The 26,521-nt window shown below is 43.6% G+C and overlaps 1 protein-coding gene across 2 annotated transcripts in view; it reads left to right on the top strand.

Annotated features, from left to right (window-relative positions):
- The window catches only part of ARHGEF33 (Rho guanine nucleotide exchange factor 33), a 242,473-nt gene that overhangs the window by 56,109 nt on the left and 159,843 nt on the right, over positions 1–26,521 (top strand). Inside the window, exons 4-5 of one of the 2 annotated variants that reach the window (XM_082252137.1) lie at positions 13,044–13,165; positions 20,228–20,337. In XM_082252137.1, coding sequence (XP_082108263.1) covers positions 13,044–13,165; positions 20,228–20,337 — 232 coding nt within the window. Of the gene's footprint in view, positions 1–13,043; positions 13,166–20,224; positions 20,338–26,521 lie in introns of both variants that reach the window. The other variant, XM_082252136.1, reaches the window with a different exon arrangement.

Below are 26,521 nucleotides of genomic sequence, written 5' to 3'. Positions count from 1 at the left end.
AGGATACTAATTAGTGGATAATCAGAGAGAATAACCTCGTTTGAGCCAAACTGGGAATGGAGTGCATGGCGAAGCTGGAGATACCTATAGAAGGCACCACGGGGGAGATCACATTTGTCCCGCAGCGACTGAAAGGTAGCAATCATATTCCCCACATAGACATCTCCCAAGGTAGAGATTCCCCTGCACTCCCAGAACCTAAAATCCAGAAAGGCTTGGATACCGGGGAACATTGGATTATGCCAAATAGGTAGGGCAGCCGCAATGTCGCCAGCGTCAGTAATCTTCTTAGCCTCTCGCCACACTGCCCTGGCTAGTGTAAGAATCGGGGCCGAACGCCCTCCCAGAGTCCTTGCCGGGGCTTCCAGAGCCACCAGCAAGTGCTCCAGTCCCAACACCCTAGCAAGATAATATTCAACAACAGCTGGAGTAGTCGGCGATAACCAGTCAGTCAAATGGCGTAATTGTCCTGCCAAGTAATAGTAGTACAGATTGGGCAGTGCCATACCTGCCTCCAATTTTGGGCGTTGTAGCGTGGAAAGTTTAAGCTTACGTCTAGTATTAGTCCATATAAAAGACACAAAAAGCGAGTCCAGGGATTTAAAAAATGATTTAGTAACTGGGACAGGTACGTGAGAAGTCACATAGAGACACTTAGGCAACAAGATCATCTTGATGAGGTTTATTCTACCTGCCACCAATAAAGGGAGCCTAGACCATATCCCAAGCTTGTGTTTAACCACCTGTAGCAGGGGATCTAGATTAGCCAGCAGGGCATCCGATGGAGACCGCGGATAGTACCCAGAAACTTAAATGAGGACACCACCCGGAGGGGGGTAAGGGGGTCACCCGCCACAGTAGCCCTGGCGTCAAGTAGCATCAGAGCAGACTTCTGCCAGGTAATCTTCAGGCCAGAATAGGTGCCAAAGCCATCTATAATATGCATCGTGGCCGGCAGTGAAGTGGAGGTATCCTGGAGATACAAAATGAGGTCGTCCGCGTAGAGCCCCATGACGTCAGTCTTGTCACCCATAGAAATGCCTCGCAGGAGGGGAGACTGCCGAAATCTCAATGCCAAGGTCTCAATAGCCACCCTGAATAACAAAGGGGATAATGGACAGCCCTGTCTGGTACCTCAATGTTGCTTTATAGACGGGGACAGCAGACCATTAACCAGGATATGGGAGGTAGGGTCCCTATAAAGGATCGAGACCCAAGCCTGAAACTTAACCCTGAAGCCAAAGGAGCGCAATGCCGCCATCAGAAACCGCAACTCAATCGAGTCAAAGGCCTTAGCGGTATCCAGTGAGGTCAGTGTGCAAGACTCCGGGAAAGACCCTTTAAGTTGTAAAATCGTCTGTGTCCTCCGAATTTTAATAGATGTGGACTTGCCAGTAGGGATGATCGAACGGTTCGGGTCGACCATCGGTTCGACCTGAACATTGACTGTTCGAGGTTCGGCCGAATTCTGAACTTTTTGCTGAAAAAGTTTGGAATTCGGCAACCAGAACCGACCAAAATGCAATGGGACAGGAAATGGGCTTTAAAAGCCCGTGATTGGACCAGAACCATCAGTAAAAGCCAATTGAGGGGGCAAGGGAATGCTAGGAATGTGATTGGAGTGACTAGGGGGTCCAGAGGCCAATCATTAGTGAATACGCCCCCCAGTATATAAGATAGCCCCGCCAAATTCCTAGCATTGTAATACACGGACGTGGAAGAGAGTGGAAGCAGTTCTGTTACTTCTGCTTCAAAGTGTCATTTAGCAATTATTAGTGTGAGGAAAGGGATATCTAGTGTAGTTAGGGTGCTATTTTCCACTATAGTTAGATTTAATAATCTAGTTTCTGTAGGGAAAGTGTTAAGTGTAAGGGGACCGTAGTATAGTGTAGGGTTAACTGACTCTGACTGCTATGGCAGGGTGACCAAACCCTTCCATGTCAGGGTGACCACTATAGAGAAAAGATCGTTTCTCTTAGAACACTTATAGAACAGGCATATGGCTTCGCCCCTGTCACCCTGCTTTTTGCTGCAGGCGTTTATAGGGCTTTTTTGAGGACATGTTTGGAGTCAGGCATGACATCTGAACTTCTGTGTAGGGGTATATATATACACACACATGTATGTATATATACACACACACATATATAGGTGTGAAAGTAGCAGAAACCTATGCTTGCGCTAATGAAATAATTAACACCCATATGGATTCTCTGCTATAACACCTATATATGTGTATGTGTATAAATACATATAAGTGTGTGTGTATATATACCCCTATACAGAAGTTCAGATGTTATGCCTGCCTCCAAAGACCCCCAAAAAAAACGCCTGCAATAACACACCTGGGCGTTTTTTTTTGGTGCAGGCGTTTTTTTGGGCATTTTTTGGGGGTCTTTGGAGGCAGGCAAAACATCTGAAATTCAACACACAGAGTTGATAGTTTATCATCAGACGGGGAGTGATAACTGGAGCAGATTGGAGCACTAGCAGCAGACTGTAGTATTGTGAGCAGGTGCAACGATCTGCAGGCAGCACAGGAGCTGCAGCAGTGGCTGAGACAGTCCATGTAAAGAGACAGGTGGCCACAGCTGAGGTTGAATAAAGCGGACATAGGAAGGTGTGGAGCAGCAGGGTGGTATATGGGGGTCCCAATGCCTACTTAGAATGACCCCTGGGGGGGACACAAGCCATGGTGAAGGTAATGGTGATTCGAGCTGGAGGCAGTATGGCAAGGGGTGATGTAAGGCCCGGGCAGGCTGAGAACAAGGCAGGGCCGATGGATTCTCCCTAGAGGGGTCCCAGGGAGGGCGAACTGTGTCCGGTGGGCACCAGCATGGACAAAATGGCAGCCGGCCGCAGGTGGAGAGAAGGCTTAGGTAGCCAGGGGGCTCCAGAGGCAGGTCGGGCTAAGGTCGGGAGGCCGCTGTCGGGATCTGGCCGACTCCTACCTGGCTCCGGGCAGCAGAAACTATAGGCCGGAGGTGTCCGGTGGCGGCGTAGGCCCAAGTAGGGCGCGGTCTCCCAGTAGCCTTAATCCGGGTTCTGGCTCCAGAACTAGGGACCAATGGACCGATGGCAGGACCTGGTGTGGCAGATGGATGCTGGAAAAGGCCGTGGTCTGGCTCCAAGGCGGAGGATGGAGAGGGATGGAGGCCGGCGGCACCGGAGCTCACCCGCTAGGCATCCGGCTCTGCAAACATTCCCGGGACAAGCAGGCGTCACAACGAGGCACTTTCATGAGGGAGAGCAACTAGTTAGATGCAGGATGAAGCAGGATTCTGTGAGCATCTCTCAAACACGTCTGGCCATGCCGACTTAAGCCACACCCCCCCTTGCCACAGACTTTTAATTGGATTTTGGTCTAGACTTTGACTGGGCCATTCTAACAAATGAATATGCTTTGATCTAAACCATTCTATTGTAGCTCTAGCTGTATTTTTAGGGTCGTTGTCCTCCTGGAAGGTGCACCTCCGCCCCAGTCTCAAGTCTTTTGCAGACTCTAACGGGTTTTATTCTAAGATTGCCCTGTATTTGGCTCCATCCATCTTTCCATCAACTCTGACCAGCTTCCCTATGTCTGCTGAAGAAAAGCATCCCCACAACATAAAGCTGCCACCACCATGTTTCACGGTGGGGATGGTGTGTTCAGGGCGATGTGCAGTGTTAGTTTTCCACTACACATAGCGTTTTTGCTTTTAGGCCAAAAAGTTGTTGGTCTCATCTGACCAGAGCACCTTCTTCCACATGTTTGCTGTATCCCCCACCTGGCTTCTCGCAAACTGCCAATGGGATATCTTATGGCTTTCTTTCAACAATGGCTTTCTTCTTGCCACTTTTCCATAAAGGCCAGATTTATGGAGTGCACGACTAATAGTTTTCCTGTGGACAGATTCTCCCACCTGAGCTGTTGATCTCTGCAGCTCCTCCAGAGTTACCATGGGCCTCTCGGCTGCTTTTCTGATTAATGCTCTTCTTGCCCTGTCTGTGAGTTTAGGTGGACTGCCATGTCTTGGTAGGCCTTGGTTGCAGTTGTGCCATACTCTTTCCATTTTCAGATGATGGATTGAACAGTGCTCAGTGAGATGTTCAAAGCTTGGGATATTTTTTTTTATAACCTAACCCTGCTTTTAACTTTGCCAAAACTTTATCCCTGACCTGTCTGGTGTGTTCCTTGGCCTTCATGATGCAGTTTGTTCACTAAGGTTCCCCAACAAACCTCTGAGGGCTTCACAGGACAGGAGTATTTAAACTGAATATAAATTACGCACAGGTGGACTGTATTTACTAATTTGGTGACTTCTGAAGGCAGCTGGTTCCACTAGATTTTAGTTAGGGGTATCAGAGTAAAGGAGGCTTTTTGGGAAAAAAAAAAAGAGTAAAGGAGGCTGAATACAAATGCATACCACACTTTTCAGATATTTATTTGTAAAAAACTTGAAAACCATTTCTCATTTTCCTTCCACTTCACAATTACGTGCCACTTTGTGTTGGTCTATTACATAAAATCCCAATAACATACATAACATACATTTACGTTTTTGGTTGTAACATGACAAAATGTGGAAACTTTCAAGGGGTATGAAATGAATACTTTTTGCAAAGCACTGTATAAAACAGTTACCCTGTATCCCAAAATTGATACAGCATGCTTGATTTTTATCCAGAATACCTTGTTTCAAAATATTACAAATTTTTATTTATTTAACTAGTTCTGGACTGGAAGGATTTGCCCCCTTAATGACCAGGCCATCTTTTGCGATACAGCACTGCGTTATTTTAACCAAAAATTGCGCCGTCATGCAACACTGTACCAAAGTAAAATTGATGTTCTTTTTTTTCCCCACAAATAGAGCTTTCTTTTGGTGGTATTTGATCACCTCTGCGTTTTTTTTTATTTTTTGCGCTATAAACAAAAAAAGAGCGACAATTTAAAAAAATAAATAAATAATTTTTTTTTCACATTCTGCTATATAACATTCCCCCCCCCAAAAAAATGTCATAATTTTAGGCCAATTTATATTCTGAAAAAAGGAAGGATTTTCCCCTGTTGGTTGGATTTTTTAGGCACTCATGTCTACACAAGTTTTGTTCAAAAGTGTTTAATATTTTTGTTGAGATAACAAAATTAACAAAGTAATAAAAGGCAAGTAAAGTAGAAATACATCACATATGCACTTGAATAAGGCACCAATTGCAGGGTGAGGACTCCAGACCCGACTAGTTTCGGAGTTATACAACTACTCCTTCTTCAAGGGGACAAAATAGGAGACCCTGAATGGTGGTCTGTATGTAATTGATCAAACAAAAGTCAATCAAATGCGAATAATGATACAGATATTCATACAGTACATAAGTTTGTATAAAAAGATTTGAAGTATAATCACAACTTACATTCTGTGCGGTGATGGATAAAACTATATACCTGCCGGTATATGTTAAAAACAGGTGCTCTTTGCGCTCTGCCAAAAACACGGGTTGATTGTGTGGTTGATGAAATCCAACAAATGAAGCCCTCATAGGCTTGTGTTGTAGGGAAAGATTATGCCCATATATGTGGAGAATCCCAGGAAGACATCAAGTCAGAGCAACTGGATCCCAATAATTGGCCGATCAGCTACAGAGGAGAAATATAGGATCATAAAAGTATGTTGGTCCCATAATATAAGCTGGCCATATTGTTTGAAAAGGGGACAATAAGAAAGGCTCGGAGATGGAATGATAAGTTCCATCTCAGTGCCAGAGTGACAACATATATTTTGGAAAGAAAGCTAACAATCCCATTCCTATATAGGTGGGGAGGAGAGAAAGCCAATAAGGGATTGGTGAATACCCATGATTATCCCTTAAGAACAATTGTATGTTCGTTTCCCCTAATCAACGAATAAGGGCCGGATAAAGCACAGTTACCCCCATCATCTATAAAAAGATTTGGTGAGGTATCAATAAAAAAGTTACCTTTTGCACGGTGTTTAGACAGACTGGATTAGATCAGGTCCTCACAGTGTTCTCAGCAAGCGAACAATGAATTCACTGCTGAGAAGAGGGTATATGTGTGGAGTCAATTGGACTTCACAGCTGTGTATACATAACTGGCTTGGTTCACTTCTCCCTGTGCTGATTGCCTGATGGGGTCCCTGGTGCAGAGGGGCCGGGCGTTCCTCCGCTCCATTGGCCCGGAGAGCGATACAGCAGAAGTTCGGCCGGCTCCTGCGTTCCACCGGCACGTCACCTAATCCGTCAGCGTGGAACGCAGGCGGGGTATGGTATGCGTCACCGTCTGTGGGTCTCGCGATGCGAGACCTTAACATGACAGAAGACGCAAAATGCGGCTCGCCACTAGGTGGCGGCCGCTTTCCGTGCCGGGTTGTCTGCTTGATAGAGATTCAACAATACTTGTTTGAACCATTAATCATAACTTGTTAATGTGAACAGATAACCAGTGTTACCACATTTGGTCTTGCAGATATTGGTAGTCATCTTCCAATTTTGATTGTATCGAATTTATCGTCTCTCCAATACTTATTTTCAGGAACCCCCATTTTCCTCCTGGTTGGTTTCAGTCATCATGGCCGAGTACACGGGAGATGAATGGGAGAACCTTATGTCTCATTATCTCAGGGACTTTGGACAAAGGGAGTATGCAGATGCGGACCTGTCCGCTCTCTTCTTCCAATTGTCCAAAGCCCTTGAGAAAAAATCAGCCAATTTTTGGCATGTAAAATCTTTTCAGGACTATCTTAAAAATAAAACAAACCCCACAGGCCTTAGAATTCAACTGTTTCCACTATTAGAGGACTTAAGCCCGGAATTTAAGACCAACTGGGAACAAGCCCTGACTGATTGCTCAGCCACCCTTATGACATTACTAATCAACGAATACACTCGTCGATCTGCGATCCTAGACAAAGAAATTAACAGTCTATGTGACAAAATGAAAAAATACAAAACACATAAACTCTTTGATGAAAAGGAAAAACAACTCAAACAACATCTAGAAATTCACAATCGCAACATTTTGATAAAAAAACAAAATAAATTAAATAGAGACACTATGGCCTTTGAACAGAAAAAGGCATATAAGTGGAACACCAATAAAATATTATACAATGGGCCACCTAAAAAACAATATCAGACGAATACATCTCACCCTTCATCCAAAAATACATCACATGTTCCAAAAAATTCAATTAAACAAAGAGTTAAGGAAGGAGTAAAACGAGCATTCCAAGATGAAACAGTAATTGGACAGACAATGAAAAAATCGAATATCCAACAAGAACGAACCCCCAACCTTTCACTTTTCAAGTCACACACTTCCCATTCAGATAATATCACTCAACCACCACCAGATGTCACCTCTCCTCTCACTAACATACCTACACCCAATATATCCCAAATACCTCTCTCACTTGTATCCACTACTAATCTCCAAGATGCCACTTTTTTAGAACTGGTTCATCAGAGAGCCCCGACTTTCACACCAATGACACAATAAAAACCCCTACACCTCACCTTTCTATGGGCCCCACCACCAATTCGGCACAAATGGACTTGTCAGTCATTAACTTGTCTGACTATGAGCTATCCTCAGATGAAATCGAGGTTTTATCCAAAGGTCTCTGCTTTTGTCCAAATACCTCCCTTAAAAAATTTTACTTTATTAAAGATCTTCACCTTTTCGCTCGTAAGTTGAATTTCAAGGCCGCATATGACAAAACTAACATATCCAATGTACCCAAGTCCAAAAAGGACTCCATTTTAGATACTTTGATATCTTTATTGGAAGAGAACGATGATTTGATCGACAAAATTGATTTGCCATCACTCCTTGAGGGTGTAGACCCCAAACAACCAAATCCGATTCACAAGACCGAATCTTTGAGGAAAAAATCCGACAAATTTCCTATTTCCACTAATGCCAACGTTTCCGCCTTTGTTAAGCTTGTAACAAAAGAGGTCGAAAAAATTAATATTCGGCCATCCAAAACATCAAACATCACGACCAGCCAAAGATTGGCTATCAATAAATTATCACAAAATCATTTAATCACAATTAAACAGGCTGACAAGGGCGGAAACGTTGTCATTATGAACAATTCACAATATACAGCCATGTGTTACAAAATTCTTAGAAATCAGAATTGGTACCGCAAAATTACATCAAACATAGTGATCAAGTATCAACAAGAATTTTATCAATTAATTGATACAGCATATTTGAATAACGTGATTCCGAAGCATACATGGGAATTTATACGTATACCATTCCCTGTCACTCCAACGTTTTATTCACTCCCTAAAATTCATAAAAATGCTACTGATCCACCCGGACGGCCAATTATATCAGGTCGGGGCTCCATCTCCGACAGTGCCAGTAAACTGGTAGATGCTTTCCTCAAACCCTTGGTAACGGCCTTACCCTCACACATCCGTGACACGATACACTTTTTGCAACAAATTGAGGACATACAAATCCCACAAGATAGTTTACTCGTCACCGTTGACGTCGAGGCCTTGTACAGCTCTATCCCCCATGAACGGGGGATGGCAGCTGTACAACACGCCATAACATCTAACTATACCCTCGACGCCTACGGAGAATTCATCCTGTCTATCTTACAATATATTTTACATCACAATGTATTTACCTTCAATGGCTCCCACTACCTCCAGATACAGGGCGTAGCGATGGGCACTTGTTGTGCCCCATCCTACGCCAATCTGTATCTGGGGGAGTGGGAGCAATTCTTTCTTACAAATGAAACTACCTCTATGTATACGGACCACATCAGTATGTGGTTACGATAGATAGACGACATCTTTATGATTTGGCAGGGTTCATCTGAACTTCTTGATAATTGTATAGACAGGATGAATCGAAATGACTTTAACCTAACCTTTACCATGAATGCAAGTAAGGACGTGGTCACATTCTTGGATGTGGAAGTAACGAGGGGGGAGGATGGTGCTCTCCACAGTGACCTTTTTCGGAAGCCCACTGCGGGGAACACCATCCTCCATGCATCCAGCTTTCATCCTCGGTCTCTGGTACACTCCATACCATATGGGGAATATCTGAGAGCCAGACGTAATTGCAAAGATCTAGAAGGCTCCCGCAAAGCAGCGGATGATCTTAGAACTAGACTCCTGGCCAGGGGGTACACAAAAACAATCCTGAAAAAAGCTTACAAAAAAGCAATTTCCAGTGAAAGGAGTAAACTACTGTCCCCCAAAGAGAAGAAAGAGGATGATCCAGTTTTAAGAATAATAACAACATATTCGGAACAACATTTAACAATTAAAAAAATAGTATCCAAATACTGGCATGTGCTTGCTTTGGACCCCATTGTGGGAAAATACGTCCCAGAACAACCCCATTTTACCTATCGCAAGGTACCGGCGCTTAAAGACAAACTTGTTCAGAGCGAATTTAAAGATCAAGAAAAACATGACCCGTGCAAATATAAGGGCACTTATATTTGTGGCAGTTGCAGATACTGTGGTTTTATGCTGACATCTAAAAACCCCACCCTGCCGAATGGCCAGGTATTTAGGCCCAAACATTTCGCTAACTGCCACACTCACGGAGTGGTATACTTACTGCTCTGTGAGTGCGGCTGTTTTTACGTCGGCAAGACCAAGTTAGATTTCTTTAAACGTGCCAACAGACACATAAAAAGTATTAAGACCTGTGACCCTGATCTCCCCCTCGGGCGACATGCGGCACTTGTTCATCCAGGGAAATGTCCCAAAATCAAATTTTTGATTTTAGACAGGATCCACCCTAGTTCCAGAGGAGGAGACTGGAACAAGGTCCTCCTGCAAATGGAACTACGGTGGATCTATCTCCTCAAAGCTACTGAACCCCCAGGGTTAAACGAGATGGTATCTTTTAAACCTTTCCTAGAAGGTTTCAGTTCGGGAGGAATGGAGAAATAAGCCCTCCTTCCCCTTTGCTGACAAACTTCCATATTATTTCCAAATATGAACCATCTTGTTATCCTAATCTGTCATCAATAGGGGTCAGTATTGGCAATACCATTATTTTCTTAAATGCATCTTATGTTCAATGCTTGCATATAATTCCATTTCTGGTTTCTGTTCTCTCAACAGATGCTCCTGCGCTCATCCAGAACCTTTATGGGTTGAAGTCAAAATGATAAGAAAAATCTTTGTATTTTTGTCTCTTTATTTATGCCTTTCGTTCTTCCCTTGCATTTTTACAAGGACAGTAAAAGATCGGCGATGATAGCCTCAATGGGGCTATAATATACTATTTTCCTTCAAAACATACTTCTTCGTTATAATGAGACAATTTTTTATTTAATGCCTGTCATTCTCTGTCCACCCAGGACAGAAAAATGTGGTATTTGTCGCCAGTGAATCTCTATCAAGCAGACAACCCGGCACGGAAAGCGGCCGCCACCTAGTGGCGAGCCGCATTTTGCGTCTTCTGTCATGTTAAGGTCTCGCATCGCGAGACCCACAGACGGTGACGCATACCATACCCCGCCTGCGTTCCACGCTGACGGGTTAGGTGACGTGCCGGTGGAACGCAGGAGCCGGCCGAACTTCCGCTGTATCGCTCTCCGGGCCAATGGAGCGGAGGAACGCCCGGCCCCTCCGCACCAGGGACCCCATCAGGCAATCAGCACAGGGAGAAGTGAACCAAGCCAGTTAAGTATACACAGCTGTGAAGTCCAATTGACTCCACACATATACCCTCTTCTCAGCAGTGAATTCATTGTTCGCTTGCTGAGAACACTGTGAGGACCTGATCTAATCCAGTCTGTCTAAACACCGTGCAAAAGGTAACTTTTTTATTGATACCTCACCAAATCTTTTTATAGATGATGGGGGTAACTGTGCTTTATCCGGCCCTTTTTCGTTGATTAGGGGAAACGAACATACAATTGTTCTTAAGGGATAATCATGGGTATTCACCAATCCCTTATTGGCTTTCTCTCCTCCCCACCTATATAGGAATGGGATTGTTAGCTTTCTTTCCAAAATATATGTTGTCACTCTGGCACTGAGATGGAACTTATCATTCCATCTCCGAGCCTTTCTTATTGTCCCCTTTTCAAACAATATGGCCAGCTTATATTATGGGACCAACATACTTTTATGATCCTATATTTCTCCTCTGTAGCTGATCGGCCAATTATTGGGATCCAGTTGCTCTGACTTGATGTCTTCCTGGGATTCTCCACATATATGGGCATAATCTTTCCCTACAACACAAGCCTATGAGGGCTTCATTTGTTGGATTTCATCAACCACACAATCAACCCGTGTTTTTGGCAGAGCGCAAAGAGCACCTGTTTTTAACATATACCGGCAGGTATATAGTTTTATCCATCACCGCACAGAATGTAAGTTGTGATTATACTTCAAATCTTTTTATACAAACTTATGTACTGTATGAATATCTGTATCATTATTCGCATTTGATTGACTTTTGTTTGATCAATTACATACAGACCACCATTCAGGGTCTCCTATTTTGTCCCCTTGAAGAAGGAGTAGTTGTATAACTCCGAAACTAGTCGGGTCTGGAGTCCTCACCCTGCAATTGGTGCCTTATTCAAGTGCATATGTGATGTATTTCTACTTTACTTGCCTTTTATTACTTTGTTAATTTTGTTATCTCAATAAAATATTAAACACTTTTGAACAAAACTTGTGTAGACATGAGTGCCTAAAAAATCCCACCAACAGGGGAAAATCCTTCTTTTTTGAGACTTTATTGGGATGTGGCACCACCTTTAGCACCCAACACAGGTCATCCCCCATTTGATTCAATTTATATTCTGCTACATATTTTTGGTAATAAAAATCACAATAATCGTATTTTGATTAGTTTGCGCAAAAGTTATCGCGTCTTCAAACTAGGGGAAAGATTTGTCATTTTTATTTATTTATTTATTTATTTATTTATTTTAATAGTAATGGTGGCGATCTGCGATTTTTTAGCAGGATTGCGACATTTTGGCGGACAGATCGGATCCCTAACTGACATTTTTTACACTTTTGGGGGTACCAGTGACATTACTACAGTAATCATTGCTAAAAATATGCACTGTTACTGTAATAGTGACATTGCCAGGGGAGGGGTGATCAAAGGGTTAAGTGTGAGCCTAGGGGAGTGTTTTCTAACTGTATGGGGGATGGGTGTGTAAAATGACCACAGAGACCTGTGATCCTATATAGAAGGATCACAGGCGCTCTGTGATCATTTCAGAGAGAAGAACTTCTCTCTCAGCAGGGAGCGATCGCGGGTGCCCGGCCGTGGCTGCATCCCCGCTGCCTAGTGGGGGGCGGGAGCGGCCGTTATTTGCTGTCATCGGCGGGACCGAGACACTATTTGGATTTTGCATTTGACCAAATATGTACTTATTGTGAGTTAAAACATTTAATAAACTGCCCACTAGATGGCACTTCCCTTTCTATACACACACAGGAGTGGTGGGGGAAATCGCATGGGATTCAGATAGGAATCGCACCGCATTCCTGTTTAAATGGCATGCGACTCTTTGCAGTGTGATTTGCGCCCTTTCACTTTGTATTGACGCAAATCAAACCGCAAAGTATCAGTTTCGGTATCGGGAGCATTTGCGCGAGTACCAATACTCGCGCAAATGCTTAGTATCGGTATTGGTGCATCCCTAATTATAACAGATGCAATAGTCAGTAGAATCATAGTGGAAATCCCCCTATTTTGTGGAGTGAGCGTTTTCATAAGTCTTATAATGAGGTTTTTTTCCATTCACATGTCAGTCTAAACTAATCAATCATATATTTGATATTGCATACTTGAATAATGTTTTAGAATACCAACAAATACTTTAGTACTTCCAAGCATGGAAACCAGTTGGGGACATTGCTTGCTGTGATACGACATTACTAAAAGGTATATGCGGCATACAGCAATATCAGAGATGCTCATTATTGCTTACAATTTCCAACGTGCTTGCAAAAAATATATTTGTATGTTGCATTGTACAGATATATGTATTTCATTCAGCATTTTTCCACAGGAAGAGGTAAACACAGCCATGGAGATTATTCATGCCATCATTGCTAAACAGGAAGAGATGCAGCAGAAGATTGAACAACTTCAACAGGAAAAGAAGAGGGAGTCCCGCAAAGTGAAAAACAGGTGAATGGCCCTTGGCTACATTTGATTGAGGTCATATGTTTTTAACAAATCAATATATTAGTAAGGTTTAGTGAAGAAACAGCTTATTTTTTAGAGGAATCATTCATAATAATATTGTAGAGTTTTAAGCGAAGTTTCATTCAAAAGTGGAACTTCCTTTCATTTGCTTCCTCCCTCCGGTGTCCCATTTGGCACCTTTCAGGGGGTAGGGGGGGGGAACGGGTACCTGTTTATGACAGGTACCCTTCCCCACTTCTGGGAGACAGCGCTGTGGTGCCGTCCCTCTGAAATTCCGTCCATTTTTTTCTTCCCCCGCCACCCAGCCAATCAGAATGCGCAGCGTGCTTCGTACATGCGCAGTAGGGAAGCCGGCTGTGGGGCCCGAAAGGCTTCATTGCTGGTTTCCCTTACAGTGAATGGTGGCGGCAGCACCCGGCAGCCGATCTGAAAATCGACTGGGGTTCTGACATCGCAGGATCCCTGGACAGGCAAGTGTCTATATAGTAAAAGTCAGCAGCTACAGTATTTGTAGCTGCTGACTTTACATTTATTTTTCCACAGCTGGAACTTCTCTTTAAGTATGAAATGGCATTTGGAGGCTCTAAATCATTTTATGACCCAAAACTTTCAATAGTTTTAATTTAATTAGATTAAATCTGTAATGTAATGTAATGGTACAGCTGCAGAGATTGTTTAACCTCTTGCCTACCCCCTGCCGCAGATGCATGCATGTTTTTATCCTATCCTATGTGCATATATTTTTGTTTATCATCATAGTTGCCCAATGAAATAGTTCATTGAGGTCGGCTTGTAAGTTGGGGACATCCTATAAGAACGTTATGCTACCCATAGCCTTGTGTCATCTGCAGACATTAAAATTGTACTCTGAGAGTACATGTTGCATATTCAAAATAATACCAATGGTTGTGTGTCAGGAAGGAAAAGCAAAAAAAAGAAGATAAAAAAAAAACCTTCTCTGTGCAGCAGCCCCATAGCCCCCTCTAATACTTACCGGACCCCCATTGTGATCCAGCGATGTGCACGAGAGCCTTGGCTCTCAAGGGACTCTCCCACCTCAATGGCTAAGACAGCAGCAGGAGCCATCGCTTTCAATCAAAGGGAGCGAGTCAATGAGAAGAAGGGGGCAGGGCCGAGCTTTGGCTCTGAGTGTGAATGGACACGCAGAACAGTGACTCAGGAGTAAACCCGCTTGGGTGCCCCCAGGGTAAGTATAACTTGTTTTTTATTTTTAAAAAAAAACAAATTGCCTTTAATATCACTTTAACTCTTAATGGCACAACTATGCACTAAAAATGCAGTGTGCTTTCCCACACGTTTTGATCCATGTTAAAAAAGGTTCAGGGACCTTTTCCCACAGGAAACACAGGGGTAGCAGCCCATTCAAATGAATGGGCCACTGTGCACATGCAAACATGGCATGTAGAACATCTAAGATGTAAACATAGCCATAGAGTGTAACCAAAATAAATAAATTAGAGCATATTTAACATTTTGACAAAAGGCTTTCAGGTGTAAAAACAAAATGTACTTAAATAAAAGCCTCATATATCATTATCAATAGGGTAAAAATGCCATACTGATTTTGCTAACTTTGGTCTTGGCATCTTGGCTTCAATGACTTCTGATCACGAAGGAGACATGATTACTATATTAAGTCCCAGTTCACATACTGTATATGCGATGCGGGAACCCTGCAAATCCACTGCAGGTTCCCGCATCACATTCAACTCGTAGGCAGTTCACACTGCCATATGCTAATTGCTGGGGGTGTCAATACAAAGTTAACGACACCCCCAATTTAGTTTGCATATCGCAGTGCAAACTGTCAGTTCGGACATGAATTGGATCACATAGGTGTGAACACCCATGAAATCTGATTCTAGTGCATACCCAAAAAAGGGTCCTGTGCGAGTTGTGTCAGAATGCGATGCAAATTTAGCCATAAAACCTGTATGGCTGAATTCGCATCGCACAGACATCGCATGTGATTTGCAGAGCAGTGCGTTCCGAATCACATGCGATATCTGTCATCGCATATGTGTGAACTGGCGCTAAAGCTTCAAAGGGTTACAGCAATATAACACCAATGCTTACAGCTTACACACCACACACATACAGTATACAGACACACACATACAGACATACACACACACAACTTTGAGGTAGATCTGTGTATGAGAAATAGCTAAATGTATTCCTCTTTACTTGCTTAAAATTATAGATATAACTAAGATCCTTCTTTTTTGTTAATTTGCATCTGGTTACAACTTTATGTAAGCCAAGGCCGTCAGAAAAAAAGAAGACGTGTTCAAAGTTAAAAATATAATTTACCTATTCCTGGGAGCATTTTTAAACTAATTATAAAAAATTGTATTATTCTTCAAGTTAATAATCAGGTCGCCCTGTGTCTAATTAGAAGTAATTCTCAGTGCAGACTAAAGAACCTTTGATTTCTTGTTAGAAGGTAGGAGTATGGAATGATCTAGTTATAGTTCACATTTGTTTCATAAGTTATAGCTATAGTTATTTTAAAGCTAAAGTATAGTAAAACTTTTTGTTGCGCTTCATCAAGTCAAGTATGGTTCAGCTTGTATAGTAAGGTTAAAGTTGTGACCCAAAAAGACAAAAATTAGATGCTGTTCAGGTAGAGAGGTAAAGCCCAACTAGATCGCTGTGAGTGCAGGCAGGGACAGGGGGCTCGTCCTAGCTCCAAGCTGCATCAAACTTCAAAGGAAAAAATCCATAAGCCGCAAATCATGAAGCAGACTCATGTGCATAAAGTGAGATGAATGGAAGCCTCAGCCTTGGCTCCAACCAGGTCACGTCCCAACGCGTTTCACTCCACTCCTTGTAACTTAATCATAACAATTCCCATAATTAAGCTCCAGGGAGTGGCGTGATATGCGTTGGAGGTGGGCCTGGCTGGAGTCTGGGCTGATTCTGCTATTCATCAAATTTCTTGTTCAAATTTTTTATTGAAAGATAACAAAGGGTATAGAACAACACAGTACAAAGTACGGTACAAGACATAATTTAAATCAGTAGGTACCGTAGGCATGGAAAATACAATATTGTACAACAAAAGTCAAATTATTGAGGTAAAAAGACAAAAAATAACAAACAACAAAATGTAACTGGTGATAAAGAATATCAGATGTGAATTAGGGTGTAACATGCATGAGGGGTGGGAGCGTAGTCTTCATCTCCCACTCACTATGTCTAACAGTTGAGTGCAGTGGCTGTTTGGCACCCCAACGGGGGACAATACTAAAGAGCAAAAGAGATCTGGTAGACCGTAATTTGTGGGAGATAAGGAGGCATATTGAGGGTAGCTGTGGAGAGGATGGGGGGAGAGAAGAAAGGGGGGGGGGAGTAGGAGCTCAATATGGGCTTGCTATTCATCTTATTTCATGCACATGGGTCTGCTTCATGATGTGCAGATTATGTTTTTTTTCTTTTGACATTGCTGAAGGTTAAAGTTGTATTAAACCCAAAAGCAAGCATGAAATATATCGCAGGTTGACAATCACGAAATGTGTTGGCTCCATTGCTTTTCCCTTTATTTTTATTTGGTGATCCAGGCAGTGGCGTACCTAGAGCATTTGGCACCCGGGGCGGATCCTATATCTGGCACCCCCCCCCCCCCTCTTAAACTGTAAAAACACTCACAAAAATTTGTAATGTTTTCAAGAGTATTTATTGCACAAATTTCACAGCCCCCCATCACAGTGCCCCTTACAGTCTGTCCCCCCCCCTCCCTGCAGACATGATACAAGAGATGGTCAGACTGCAGATATGATACAAGAGATGGTCAGAGACTGCGGACATGATACAGGAGATGGTCAGAGACTGAGGACATGATACAAGAGATGGTCAGAGACTGCAGACATGATACAGGAGATGGTCAGAGACTGCGGACATGATACAGGAGATGGTCAGAGACTGCGGACATGATACAGGAGATGGTCAGAGACTGCGGACATGATACAGGAGATGGTCAGAGACTGAGGATGTGATACAAGAGATGGTCAGAGACTGCGGACATGATACAGGAGATGGTCAGAGACTGAGGATGTGATACAAGAGATGGTCAGAGACTGTGGACATGATACAGGAGATGGTCAGAGACTGCGGACATGATACAGGAGATGGTCAGAGACTGAGGACATGATACAGGAGATGGTCAGAGACTGCGGACATGATACAGGAGATGGTCAGAGACTGCGGACATGATACAGGAGATGGTCAGAGACTGAGGATGTGATACAAGAGATGGTCAGAGACTGCAGACATGATAGAAGATAGAAGAGCACTAGGGGGACCGGAGAGCACAGAGGAAGCAGAGAGCACTGTGGAGAATTAAGGGGGGGTTGGAAAGTGAGAGGGGTGGAGAGCACTGGGGGGGGTAGAGGGGGGGTGCTGGAGAGCACGGGGGGGAGCCAGGATGCAAAGGGGGTGGAGAGCACTGGGGGGGGGGACTGTAGATTACTGAGGGGGGGCCAGGTTACACAGGGGGGTGGAGAGCACTGGGAGGGGAGACTGGAGATCACTGATGGGGGGGAAGCCAGGGTGCACAGGGGGGCGGAGAGCACTGGGGGGGGACTGGAGATCACTGATGGGGGGGAAGCCAGGGTGCACAGGGGGGCGGAGAGCACTGGTGGGGGAACTGGAGATCACTGATGGGGGGGAAGCCAGGGTGCACAGGGGGGCGGAGAGCACTGGTGGGGGACTGGAGATCACTGAGTGGGGGGGAGCCAGGGTGCACAGGGGGGTGGAGAGCACTGGTGGGGGACTGGAGATCATTGAGGGGGGGCAGGGTGCACAGGGGGGTGGAGAGCACTGGTGGGGGACTGGAGATCATTGAGGGGGGCAGGGTGCACAGGGGGGTGGAGAGCACTGGTGGGGGACTGGAGATCACTGAGTGGGGGGGAGCCAGGGTGCACAGGGGGGTGGAGAGCACTGGTGGGGGACTGGAGATCATTGAGGGGGGCAGGGTGCACAGGGGGGTGGAGAGCACTGGTGGGGGACTGGAGATCATTGAGGGGGGCAGGGTGCACAGGGGGGTGGAGAGCACTGGTGGGGGACTGGAGAGCACTGAGTGGGGGGGAGCCAGGGTGCACAGGGGGGCGGAGAGCACTGGTGGGGGACTGGAGATCATTGAGGGGGGGCAGGGTGCACAGGGGGGTGGAGAGCACTGGTGGAGCTGAAGAAAACTGGGAGGAGGGGGGCTAAAAGGCACTTGGGGGGGGGGCTGGAGAGGGGGGGGGGGTTGAAGATCACTGGGGTGGGGTGCTGGATAGCACTGGGGAGGCCAGCAAAGGAATTTGTATATTAGGGGCGGTGGGACAGCTGCATAAAGAGGAATTGATCTTCTTTTCACATATCTCCTGCGTCTGTTGAATGCCTGCAGGAGGGAGAGGAGGAGAATCGATCATTCAATGGACACAGGAGATATATGAAAAGAAGATCAATTCCTCTGCAGCTGCCTTCACAAGGAGATGCGTGCCGGCCCGACGGTGCCGGCGGGCACCCCTGAGCGGTCTGACACCCCCCCCGTTCGTGGCACCCGGGGCGGTCCGCCCCCCCGCCCCCCCCCCCCTTGGTACGCCACTGGATCCAGGCAGTAGCACACTTCCTGTCTAAGAGTGTCTTCACTCCACTGGTGAAGCAACAGAGACACCTTTGGACAAATGAACTAGAAGGTTTAGATGGACTTGACTAACAAAATTAAAGCTAGACTGCAGTTAACATTTTTTTAAGTAGTTTCAGCAAACAGGTTTTTTTTTTTCTTTTGGGATAAAGTTTTTACATAAAGGTTTTACATTTGACCTTAAATCTGGTAATGTAACATTTTCCTCTCCCCAGATTGACAATGCTGCTTTCCAAATGTGTCTGCTTTACTATTTTATCCAAGAAGGCAGACACCCTAAAACAGGAAATGTGTTACTGGCAGGATCATCAGGTAAATGGGAAAAAAGCCTAAAAATAGAAAACTAAAGTAGCCACAAAATCTAAGGATTGGTAAACTGCAATAAATTACATTTATATTATTATAACAATAATATAATAGGTAAAAAATTACATAACTTCTTTCTTTGGTGCTTTTTGTATTTTTCTATAGTTAATCTTTAAACAACAAGTCAGCAATAGCTGTCTTCATAGGATTGCCTAAAGTGCACACTGTAGTAAATGAAGCAGATTAAAATTACTACACAGACACTAAATTTAGCATTATACTATAAAATGAATGGGGACACTGACATATTCTGAGTTAGCATTTTATTTTTTCTAAATTGTGAAATTATTTTGAATTTTTGTTTCCTAGATGTTATATTGATCCCCCATCTTCCCTTCTTATTCAATAACTGATCTAGAAAATAAATGTTACAAATGTTTTACAAAGATTTTTAAATATACTGTATCTCAGTACACCGCTCACATTTTTGTAAATATTTTATTATATCTTTTCATGTGACAACACTGAAGAAATTACACTTTGCTACAATGTAAAGTAGTGAGTTTAACACACCTGCTCCCCATTCACACCTGAGAGCTTGTAAACACGAATGAGTCACATGACACTGGGGAGGGAAAATGGGTATTTGGGCCCAATTTGGACATTTTAACTTAGGGGTGTACTCACTTTTGTTGCCAGCGGTTTAGACATTAATGGCTGTGTGTTGAGTTATTTTGAGGGGACAGCAAATTTACACTGTTAAAAAAACTGTGCACTCACTACTTTACATTGTAGCAAAGTGTAATTTCTTCAGTGTTGTCACATAAAATTATAATAAAATATTTACAAAAATGTGAGGGGTGTACTCACTTTTGTGAGATACTGTATCTGAAAATCTCTGTGTGCAAAAATAGCCACTTCCATGTACATGTGCATCAGCATGGTTTACCTTGTCAAACACTGAATAAAAGGGATTTGAAGACTATGGTGTATTTGAATACACATACTGTAGATTTTGACGCTTTTTGTTTATCCATGTTGCAAGATGTTTATGTGTTTGCAGTGACTGTTATTATTCCTAGAAGAATCCAGAAGGAAGAAAATACAACCCAAGTTCAGAAATCCAGCCATTCTGAGACCACGATGGCTAATCAGAATTATAACAACCTAGTCCAGACATCACCATGTGAAAAAGGTACAGTTATACTTACAGTGTATATAGTGGTGTATTTTGGTTTTGAGCTGCCCTAGGCAAGACTAAAATTGGGCGCCCCCTTCCCCCTCCTATGTAAATTACCCCACCCCTTCCTGTTTAATGGCTGTGACTCCCTCCAAAATTGAAGGACTACAAGTCTCAGCAAGAACCCCTGAGATCTCACAAGAGGGGGGTGAGAGGGGGTGGTAGAGAAAGAGGGGGTGGGTAAGGGAGGGTGAGGGAGTATTAAAGAGGGAGAAGGTGGTGGAAGAGAGAGAGAGAGGGTGTTGGGAGAGAGAGAGAGGGTGTTGGAAGAGAGAGAGAGAGAGGGGGTGATGCGGAGAGAGAGAGGTTGTTGGGAGATAGAGAGAGAGGGTTCTGGGAGATATAGAGAGAGGGCTGAGTGAGAGAGAGAGAGAGAGAGTGGGGGGGGATGAGAGAGAGAGGGGGATGAGGCAGAGAGGGGGGTGAGAGAGAGAGAGGGGATGAGAGAGAGAGGGAGAGAGAGGGGGGATGAGAGAGAGAGAGGGGGATGAAAGAGAGAGAGAGAGGGGGGATGATAGAGAGTGGAGGGGATGAGAAAAGGAGAGTGGAGGGGATGAGAGAAGGAGAGAGGAGAGGATGAGAGAAGGAGAGAGGAGGGGATGAGAGAGAGAGAGAAAGGAGGGGATGAGAGAGAGGAGGGGATGAGAGAGAGAGGGGGAGAGAGAGAGGGAGAGGGGTGAGAGAGAGGGAGGAGGGGGAGAGAGAGGGGGGTGGGAGAGAGAGAGGGGGAATAGAGAGGGAGAGGGGGAGAGAAAGGGGGTGGGGGGAGAGAGAGAGAATGGTGGTGGGGGAGAGAGAGAGGGGGGGTGGGAGAGAGAGGAGGTTGAGGAAAGAAGAAGAGGAGGTGGGAGAGAGAGGGAGAGGGGGGTGGAGAAAAAGAGGGGGTGGGAGAGAGAGGGAGAGGGGGGTGGGAGAAGGTGTGACGTCGCCGGTTGCCAGCGCCAGGCAGCTCTAGCAACCTGTGGCTAATGGAGTCTCAGATGGAGATGGGGTGGCCATTTTGCTGCCCCCCTGCAAAGTGCCGCCATAGGCCTGGGTCTTGTCCGCCTAGACCAAAATACAGCACTGAGTGTATATATAAAGGATAGCAGCACTGCAATATTATCAATATACCCCCACTATAAAATTACTTACAAATAATGATAATATAAAATAAACTGCTATGCAAAAATAATAAAGTGCCAATCTATATGTGCAAACACATTGATTATAATATACAAATAAAAGTTCATATATAATCAAAGTCCTTTTGTGTTGTTTATTGTGCTCCACATTCACTTTCAGTGTGATAACTGTGACTCCCCTTGTGCTCCACTATCAATCACTACAGATTCTCACCTAGTAATTAGACCTACAGTATAAGTACAAAAGGTCAGAATGTACCTTCCGCTTTTAGGGTCAAATGGATACCACAGTCTTCTGCTATACATTATGTTGGGCACTTGAATCACCTTTCCAAGCTCTCTTGATGATTCTTTAGCTCCTTAAGGTTTGCCAGGGTAATACATTTCTTCTAATTAATTTATATTTTACCTTCCTCAATATTAGGTGCTCAAGAGGAAATCAAAACTAAAAAAATTGATAGTGCTTTTTGCCATAAAAAAACAAATGTTATCATTAAAACATATATGCACTCATTTATTTATTATATTGTATACTACAATAAAAACCAATACACTTCCCTCTTAAGATATACAGTTCGGCAGTCAAGCTCTAAGCAAAAACCTTTTTACTTCTAGGTTTGTCGTGCTGACGTCACTGGCTCCGCCCTAATGCATTGCGTCATGCCCGTGTGACTTCCTTAGCGGGTAACACATTAGGGCACAGCCAGTGACAAATATAACGCACAAAGAAATGTGAGTTGTAGTTTGTTGTCCTTTTAAAAAGATGAATACTTCAGCCTTCTAGTCAACTGATTAAATAAAACTGTAAACTTTGCAGCCTGAAGTAAGTAAAGGTTAATTTAACCCTCCCCCACCACCACCACCACCACCAACCTTTACCTGCCAGGGTAAAAAAAAAGACAATATCATTTCCAAAGAAAATAAAAGTAAAAAATAAGTGTCCTTCTGATGCAAAATACAGCTTAGCTGAAAGCAGGAGAAATCTTCAGCTTCAGAAATATGTTACCAATTCATCGGTCCTTATGATTATCGCTTTATTAGTGTAATATTGTGATTACTGTTTCTGCCAACAAAATAAATGTATCATCATTTTTAGGCATATAATTCCTACTGTCAAAGAAATAGCCTAGGCTATATACAGCGCTTGCCCCTAACTAATTATAATATGATTATTGAATAAATTCATTTATAATAATAAATATAAAATGAATATGGTTCAATAAAATGAATCAATATTGTGACAATGATTAAGTGCAATAATTAAGTGAGGTTCAAAAAATATATCTGTGCACAATAGTTAATAAATGAGAGAAAAGTCCAGCAAGGTCAAATAATAAAATAATAAAATAATAGTCTTTTCAAAGTGTAATCAAGTGCAAAGTGCTTCGTACTCAGTATTCAAAGTTCGTGACTTTCGTGGCGTGGGTTCCTTTTCCCAGTGGCATGTGGTAGAATTAAATCACTTACCGGAAATAGTGGGTCTTATGTGCCGTATAGCACTAAGATCTATAGCGCTTGGAACGCAAGCCGGAACACTCCGCTCTCCACTCTGCTAGGAAGCATTTGGCTTGAATCCCGGAGCCATCTTTTGCTCCTATTGTACACCCCATTTGGAAAATAAACCTTTTAAAAAAACGTAATACACTATTTGGAGCCTATTATTTTCTTTGCATAACCTGACCCCACATCCTGAGGAGTGAAATCAGGTGAGAAGAGACCTGACCTGCACCCCAACAGGAGGAAAAAAAAGGGGACCCCCATTACTGGCCTGGAAGGCCTCCAAGCGCTATAGGTCTTAGTGCTACACGGCACAAAAGACCCACTATTTCCAGTAAGTGATTTAATTCTACCACATGCCACTGGGAAAAGGAACCCACGCCACGAAAGTCACGAACTTTGAATACTGAGTACGAAGCACTTTGCACTTGATTACACTTTGAAAAGACTATTATTTTATTATTTATTATTTGACCTTGCTGGACTTTTCTCTCATTTATTAACTATTGTGCACATATATAGTTTTTGAACCTCACTTAATTATTGCACTTAATCATTGTCACAATATTTATTCATTTTATTGAACCATATTCATTTTATATTTATTATTATAAATTAATTTATTCAATAATCATATTATAATTAGTTAGGGGCAAGCGCTGTATATAGCCTAGGCCATTTCTTTGATACTCACCTTCACTCTACAGGAGCTGCCATATATTATATTGTATTTTATTTAATATATTTAATTTATTTTATTTGTTTGAGCACCATTTTCCTAGGCACGGGGAGATACACTCTAGCCCAGTGTTATTTTTTTTCCATATAATTCCTACTGTATTAAACTGTATTATTGTCGTACTGTCTGTCCTTGTTGTAAAGTGCTGTGTAAACTGTCGGCGCTATATAAACTGTCGGCACTATATACAGTATCTCACAAAAAGTGAGTAAAGCCCTCACTTTTTTGTAAATATTTTATTATATCTTTTAATGTGACAACACTTAGGAAATGACACTTTGCTTCAATGTAAAATAGTGAGTGTACAGCTTATATAACAGTGTAAATCTTCTGTCCCCTCAAAATAATTTAACACACAGCCATTAATGTCTAAACCACTGGCAACATAAGTGAGTACACCCCTAAGTGAACATGTCCAAATTGGGCCCAAGTAGCCATTTTCTCTCCCCAGTGTCATGTGACTCATTAGTGTTACAAGGTCTCAGGTGTGAATGGGGAGCAGGTGTGTTAAATTTGGTGTTAGCGCTTTTACTCTCTCATACTGGTCACTGGAAGTTCAATATGGTACCTCATGGCAAATAACTCTCTGAGGATCTGAAAAAAGAATTGTTGCTCTAAATAGAGATGGCCTAGGCTATAAGAAGATTGCCAAGACCATGAAACTGAGCTGCCAAGACCATACAGCAGTTTAACAGGACAGGTTCCGCTCAGAACAGGCCTCCCCATGGTCAACCAAAGAAGTTGAGGGCACGCGCTCAGCCTCATATCCAGAGGTTGTCTTTGGGAAATAGATGTATGAGTGCTGCCAGAATTGCTGCAGAGGTTGAAGGGGTGGGGGGTCAGCCTGTCAGTGCTAAGACCATACGCCACACACTGCATCAAATTGGTCTGCATGGCTGTCGTATCAGAATGAAGCCTTCTAAAGATGATGCACAAAAAAGCCCGCTAACAGTTTGCTGAAGACAAGCAGACTAATGACATGGATTACTGGAACCATGTCCTGTGGTCTGATGATACCAAGATAAACGTATTTGGTTCAGATGGTGTCAGGCGTATGTGGCGGCAACCAGCTGAGGAGTACAAAGACAAGTGTGTCTTGCCTACAGTCAAGCATGGTGGTGGGAGTGTCATGGTCTGGGGCTGCATGAGTGCCAACATGTACTATGACATACTGAAGCAGAACATGATCTCCTCCCTTCGGAGCAGTATTCCAATATGATAATGACCCCAAACACACCACCAAGACAACCACTGCCTTGCTAAAGAGAAAGGCGATGGACTGCCCAAGCATGTCTCCAGACCTAAACCCTTTTGAGCATTTGTGGGGCATCCTCAAATGGAAGGTGGAGGAGCACAAGGTCTCCAACATCCACCAGCTTTGTGATGTCATCATGGAGGAGTGGAAGAGGACTCCAGTGGCAACCTGTGAAGCTCTGGTGAACTCTATGCCCAAGAGGGTTATGGTAGTGCTGAAAAATAATGGTGGCCACACAAAATATTGAAACTTTTTCATTTAGCGGTGTACTAACTTTTGTTGCCACCCGTTTAGACAATAATAGCTGTGTGTTGAGTATTTTGAGGGGACAGCAAGTTTACACTGTTATACAAGCTGTACACTCACTACTTTACATTGTAGCAAAGTGTAATTTCTTCAGTGTTGTCACATGAAAAGATATAATAAAATATTTACAAAAATGTGAGAAGTGAACTCACTTTTGTGAGATACTGTAAATCCTGTATAATAATAATCATAAAATAGAAGACTTCCAGTAAGTGCCGGTTCACACTTATGCGCTTGTACTGCGAATACGATGCGTTCTAAATAGTCTCCAATTGCATGCATTTACAAAATACATTAAATTCGTGACGGCCGTTCACATCTATGCGTTGCGATCCAGATGCGAATGTGATGCGATCATAAAAAGGGTCTTGTGCGAGTTTACAGCGCTGCGTTGCGAATTTAGTCTCCATAGACATGAATGTAAATCGGTCTGAACTCGCATGTACAGTTCAGATATGTGCGAATATGTGTACAGTTTGTCCCTTCAGCTCCACCCCTCTATTTCCTGTCCCGAGCCTCCATGTGACATCCACAAAAATCACAAACATCTTGGACATCCACAAACATGGCACCCAAACTTATTGGGATCGACAACGAGGAGCTGATCAGGCTTGTCCGTGCCAGGCCATATCTATGGGACAGCCGTACAGCAGAGTACAAGAATAATGCTCTAAAGAAAAGAGGGTGGGAAGAGATTTGTGTAAGCCTGTATCAGGACTGGAATGGATTCACACCCCAAGTGCGGAAACATAAAGGTAAGAAGATATTTTCTATGGTTCCTGTGTGTATATATTTATCACAGAAAGGGGAATCTATGGGGGGCCCTGATGTGAAGGGGATCTATGGGGGGAACCTGATGTGAAGGGGATCTATGGGGGGAACCTGATGTGAAGGGGATCTATGGGGGGCCCTGATTGAAGGGGATCTATGGGGGGCCCTGATTTCAAGGGGATCTATGGGGGGCACTGATTTGAAGGGGATCTATGGGGGGCCCTGATTTGAAGGGGATCTATGGGGGCCCTGATGTGAAGGGGATCTATGGGGGGCCCTGATGTGAAGGGGATCTATGGGGGGAACCTGATGTGAAGGGGATCTATGGGGGGCCCTGCTCCAAAGGACGGAGCAAGTGGAAGACCATGCATGCTCAGTAGGTAACCACAAACGAAAAGAATTGAATTACGCAATGTTGAACATTTTAACAATAGTGTATTTATTTAA

This window comes from Pelophylax lessonae (genome assembly GCF_965119305.1).
Source record: "Pelophylax lessonae genome assembly, chromosome: 3".
Taxonomy (NCBI): domain Eukaryota; kingdom Metazoa; phylum Chordata; class Amphibia; order Anura; family Ranidae; genus Pelophylax; species Pelophylax lessonae.
The sequence above is the reverse complement of the archived record's forward strand: the minus strand, read 5'-3'. Positions and strand labels throughout refer to the sequence as shown.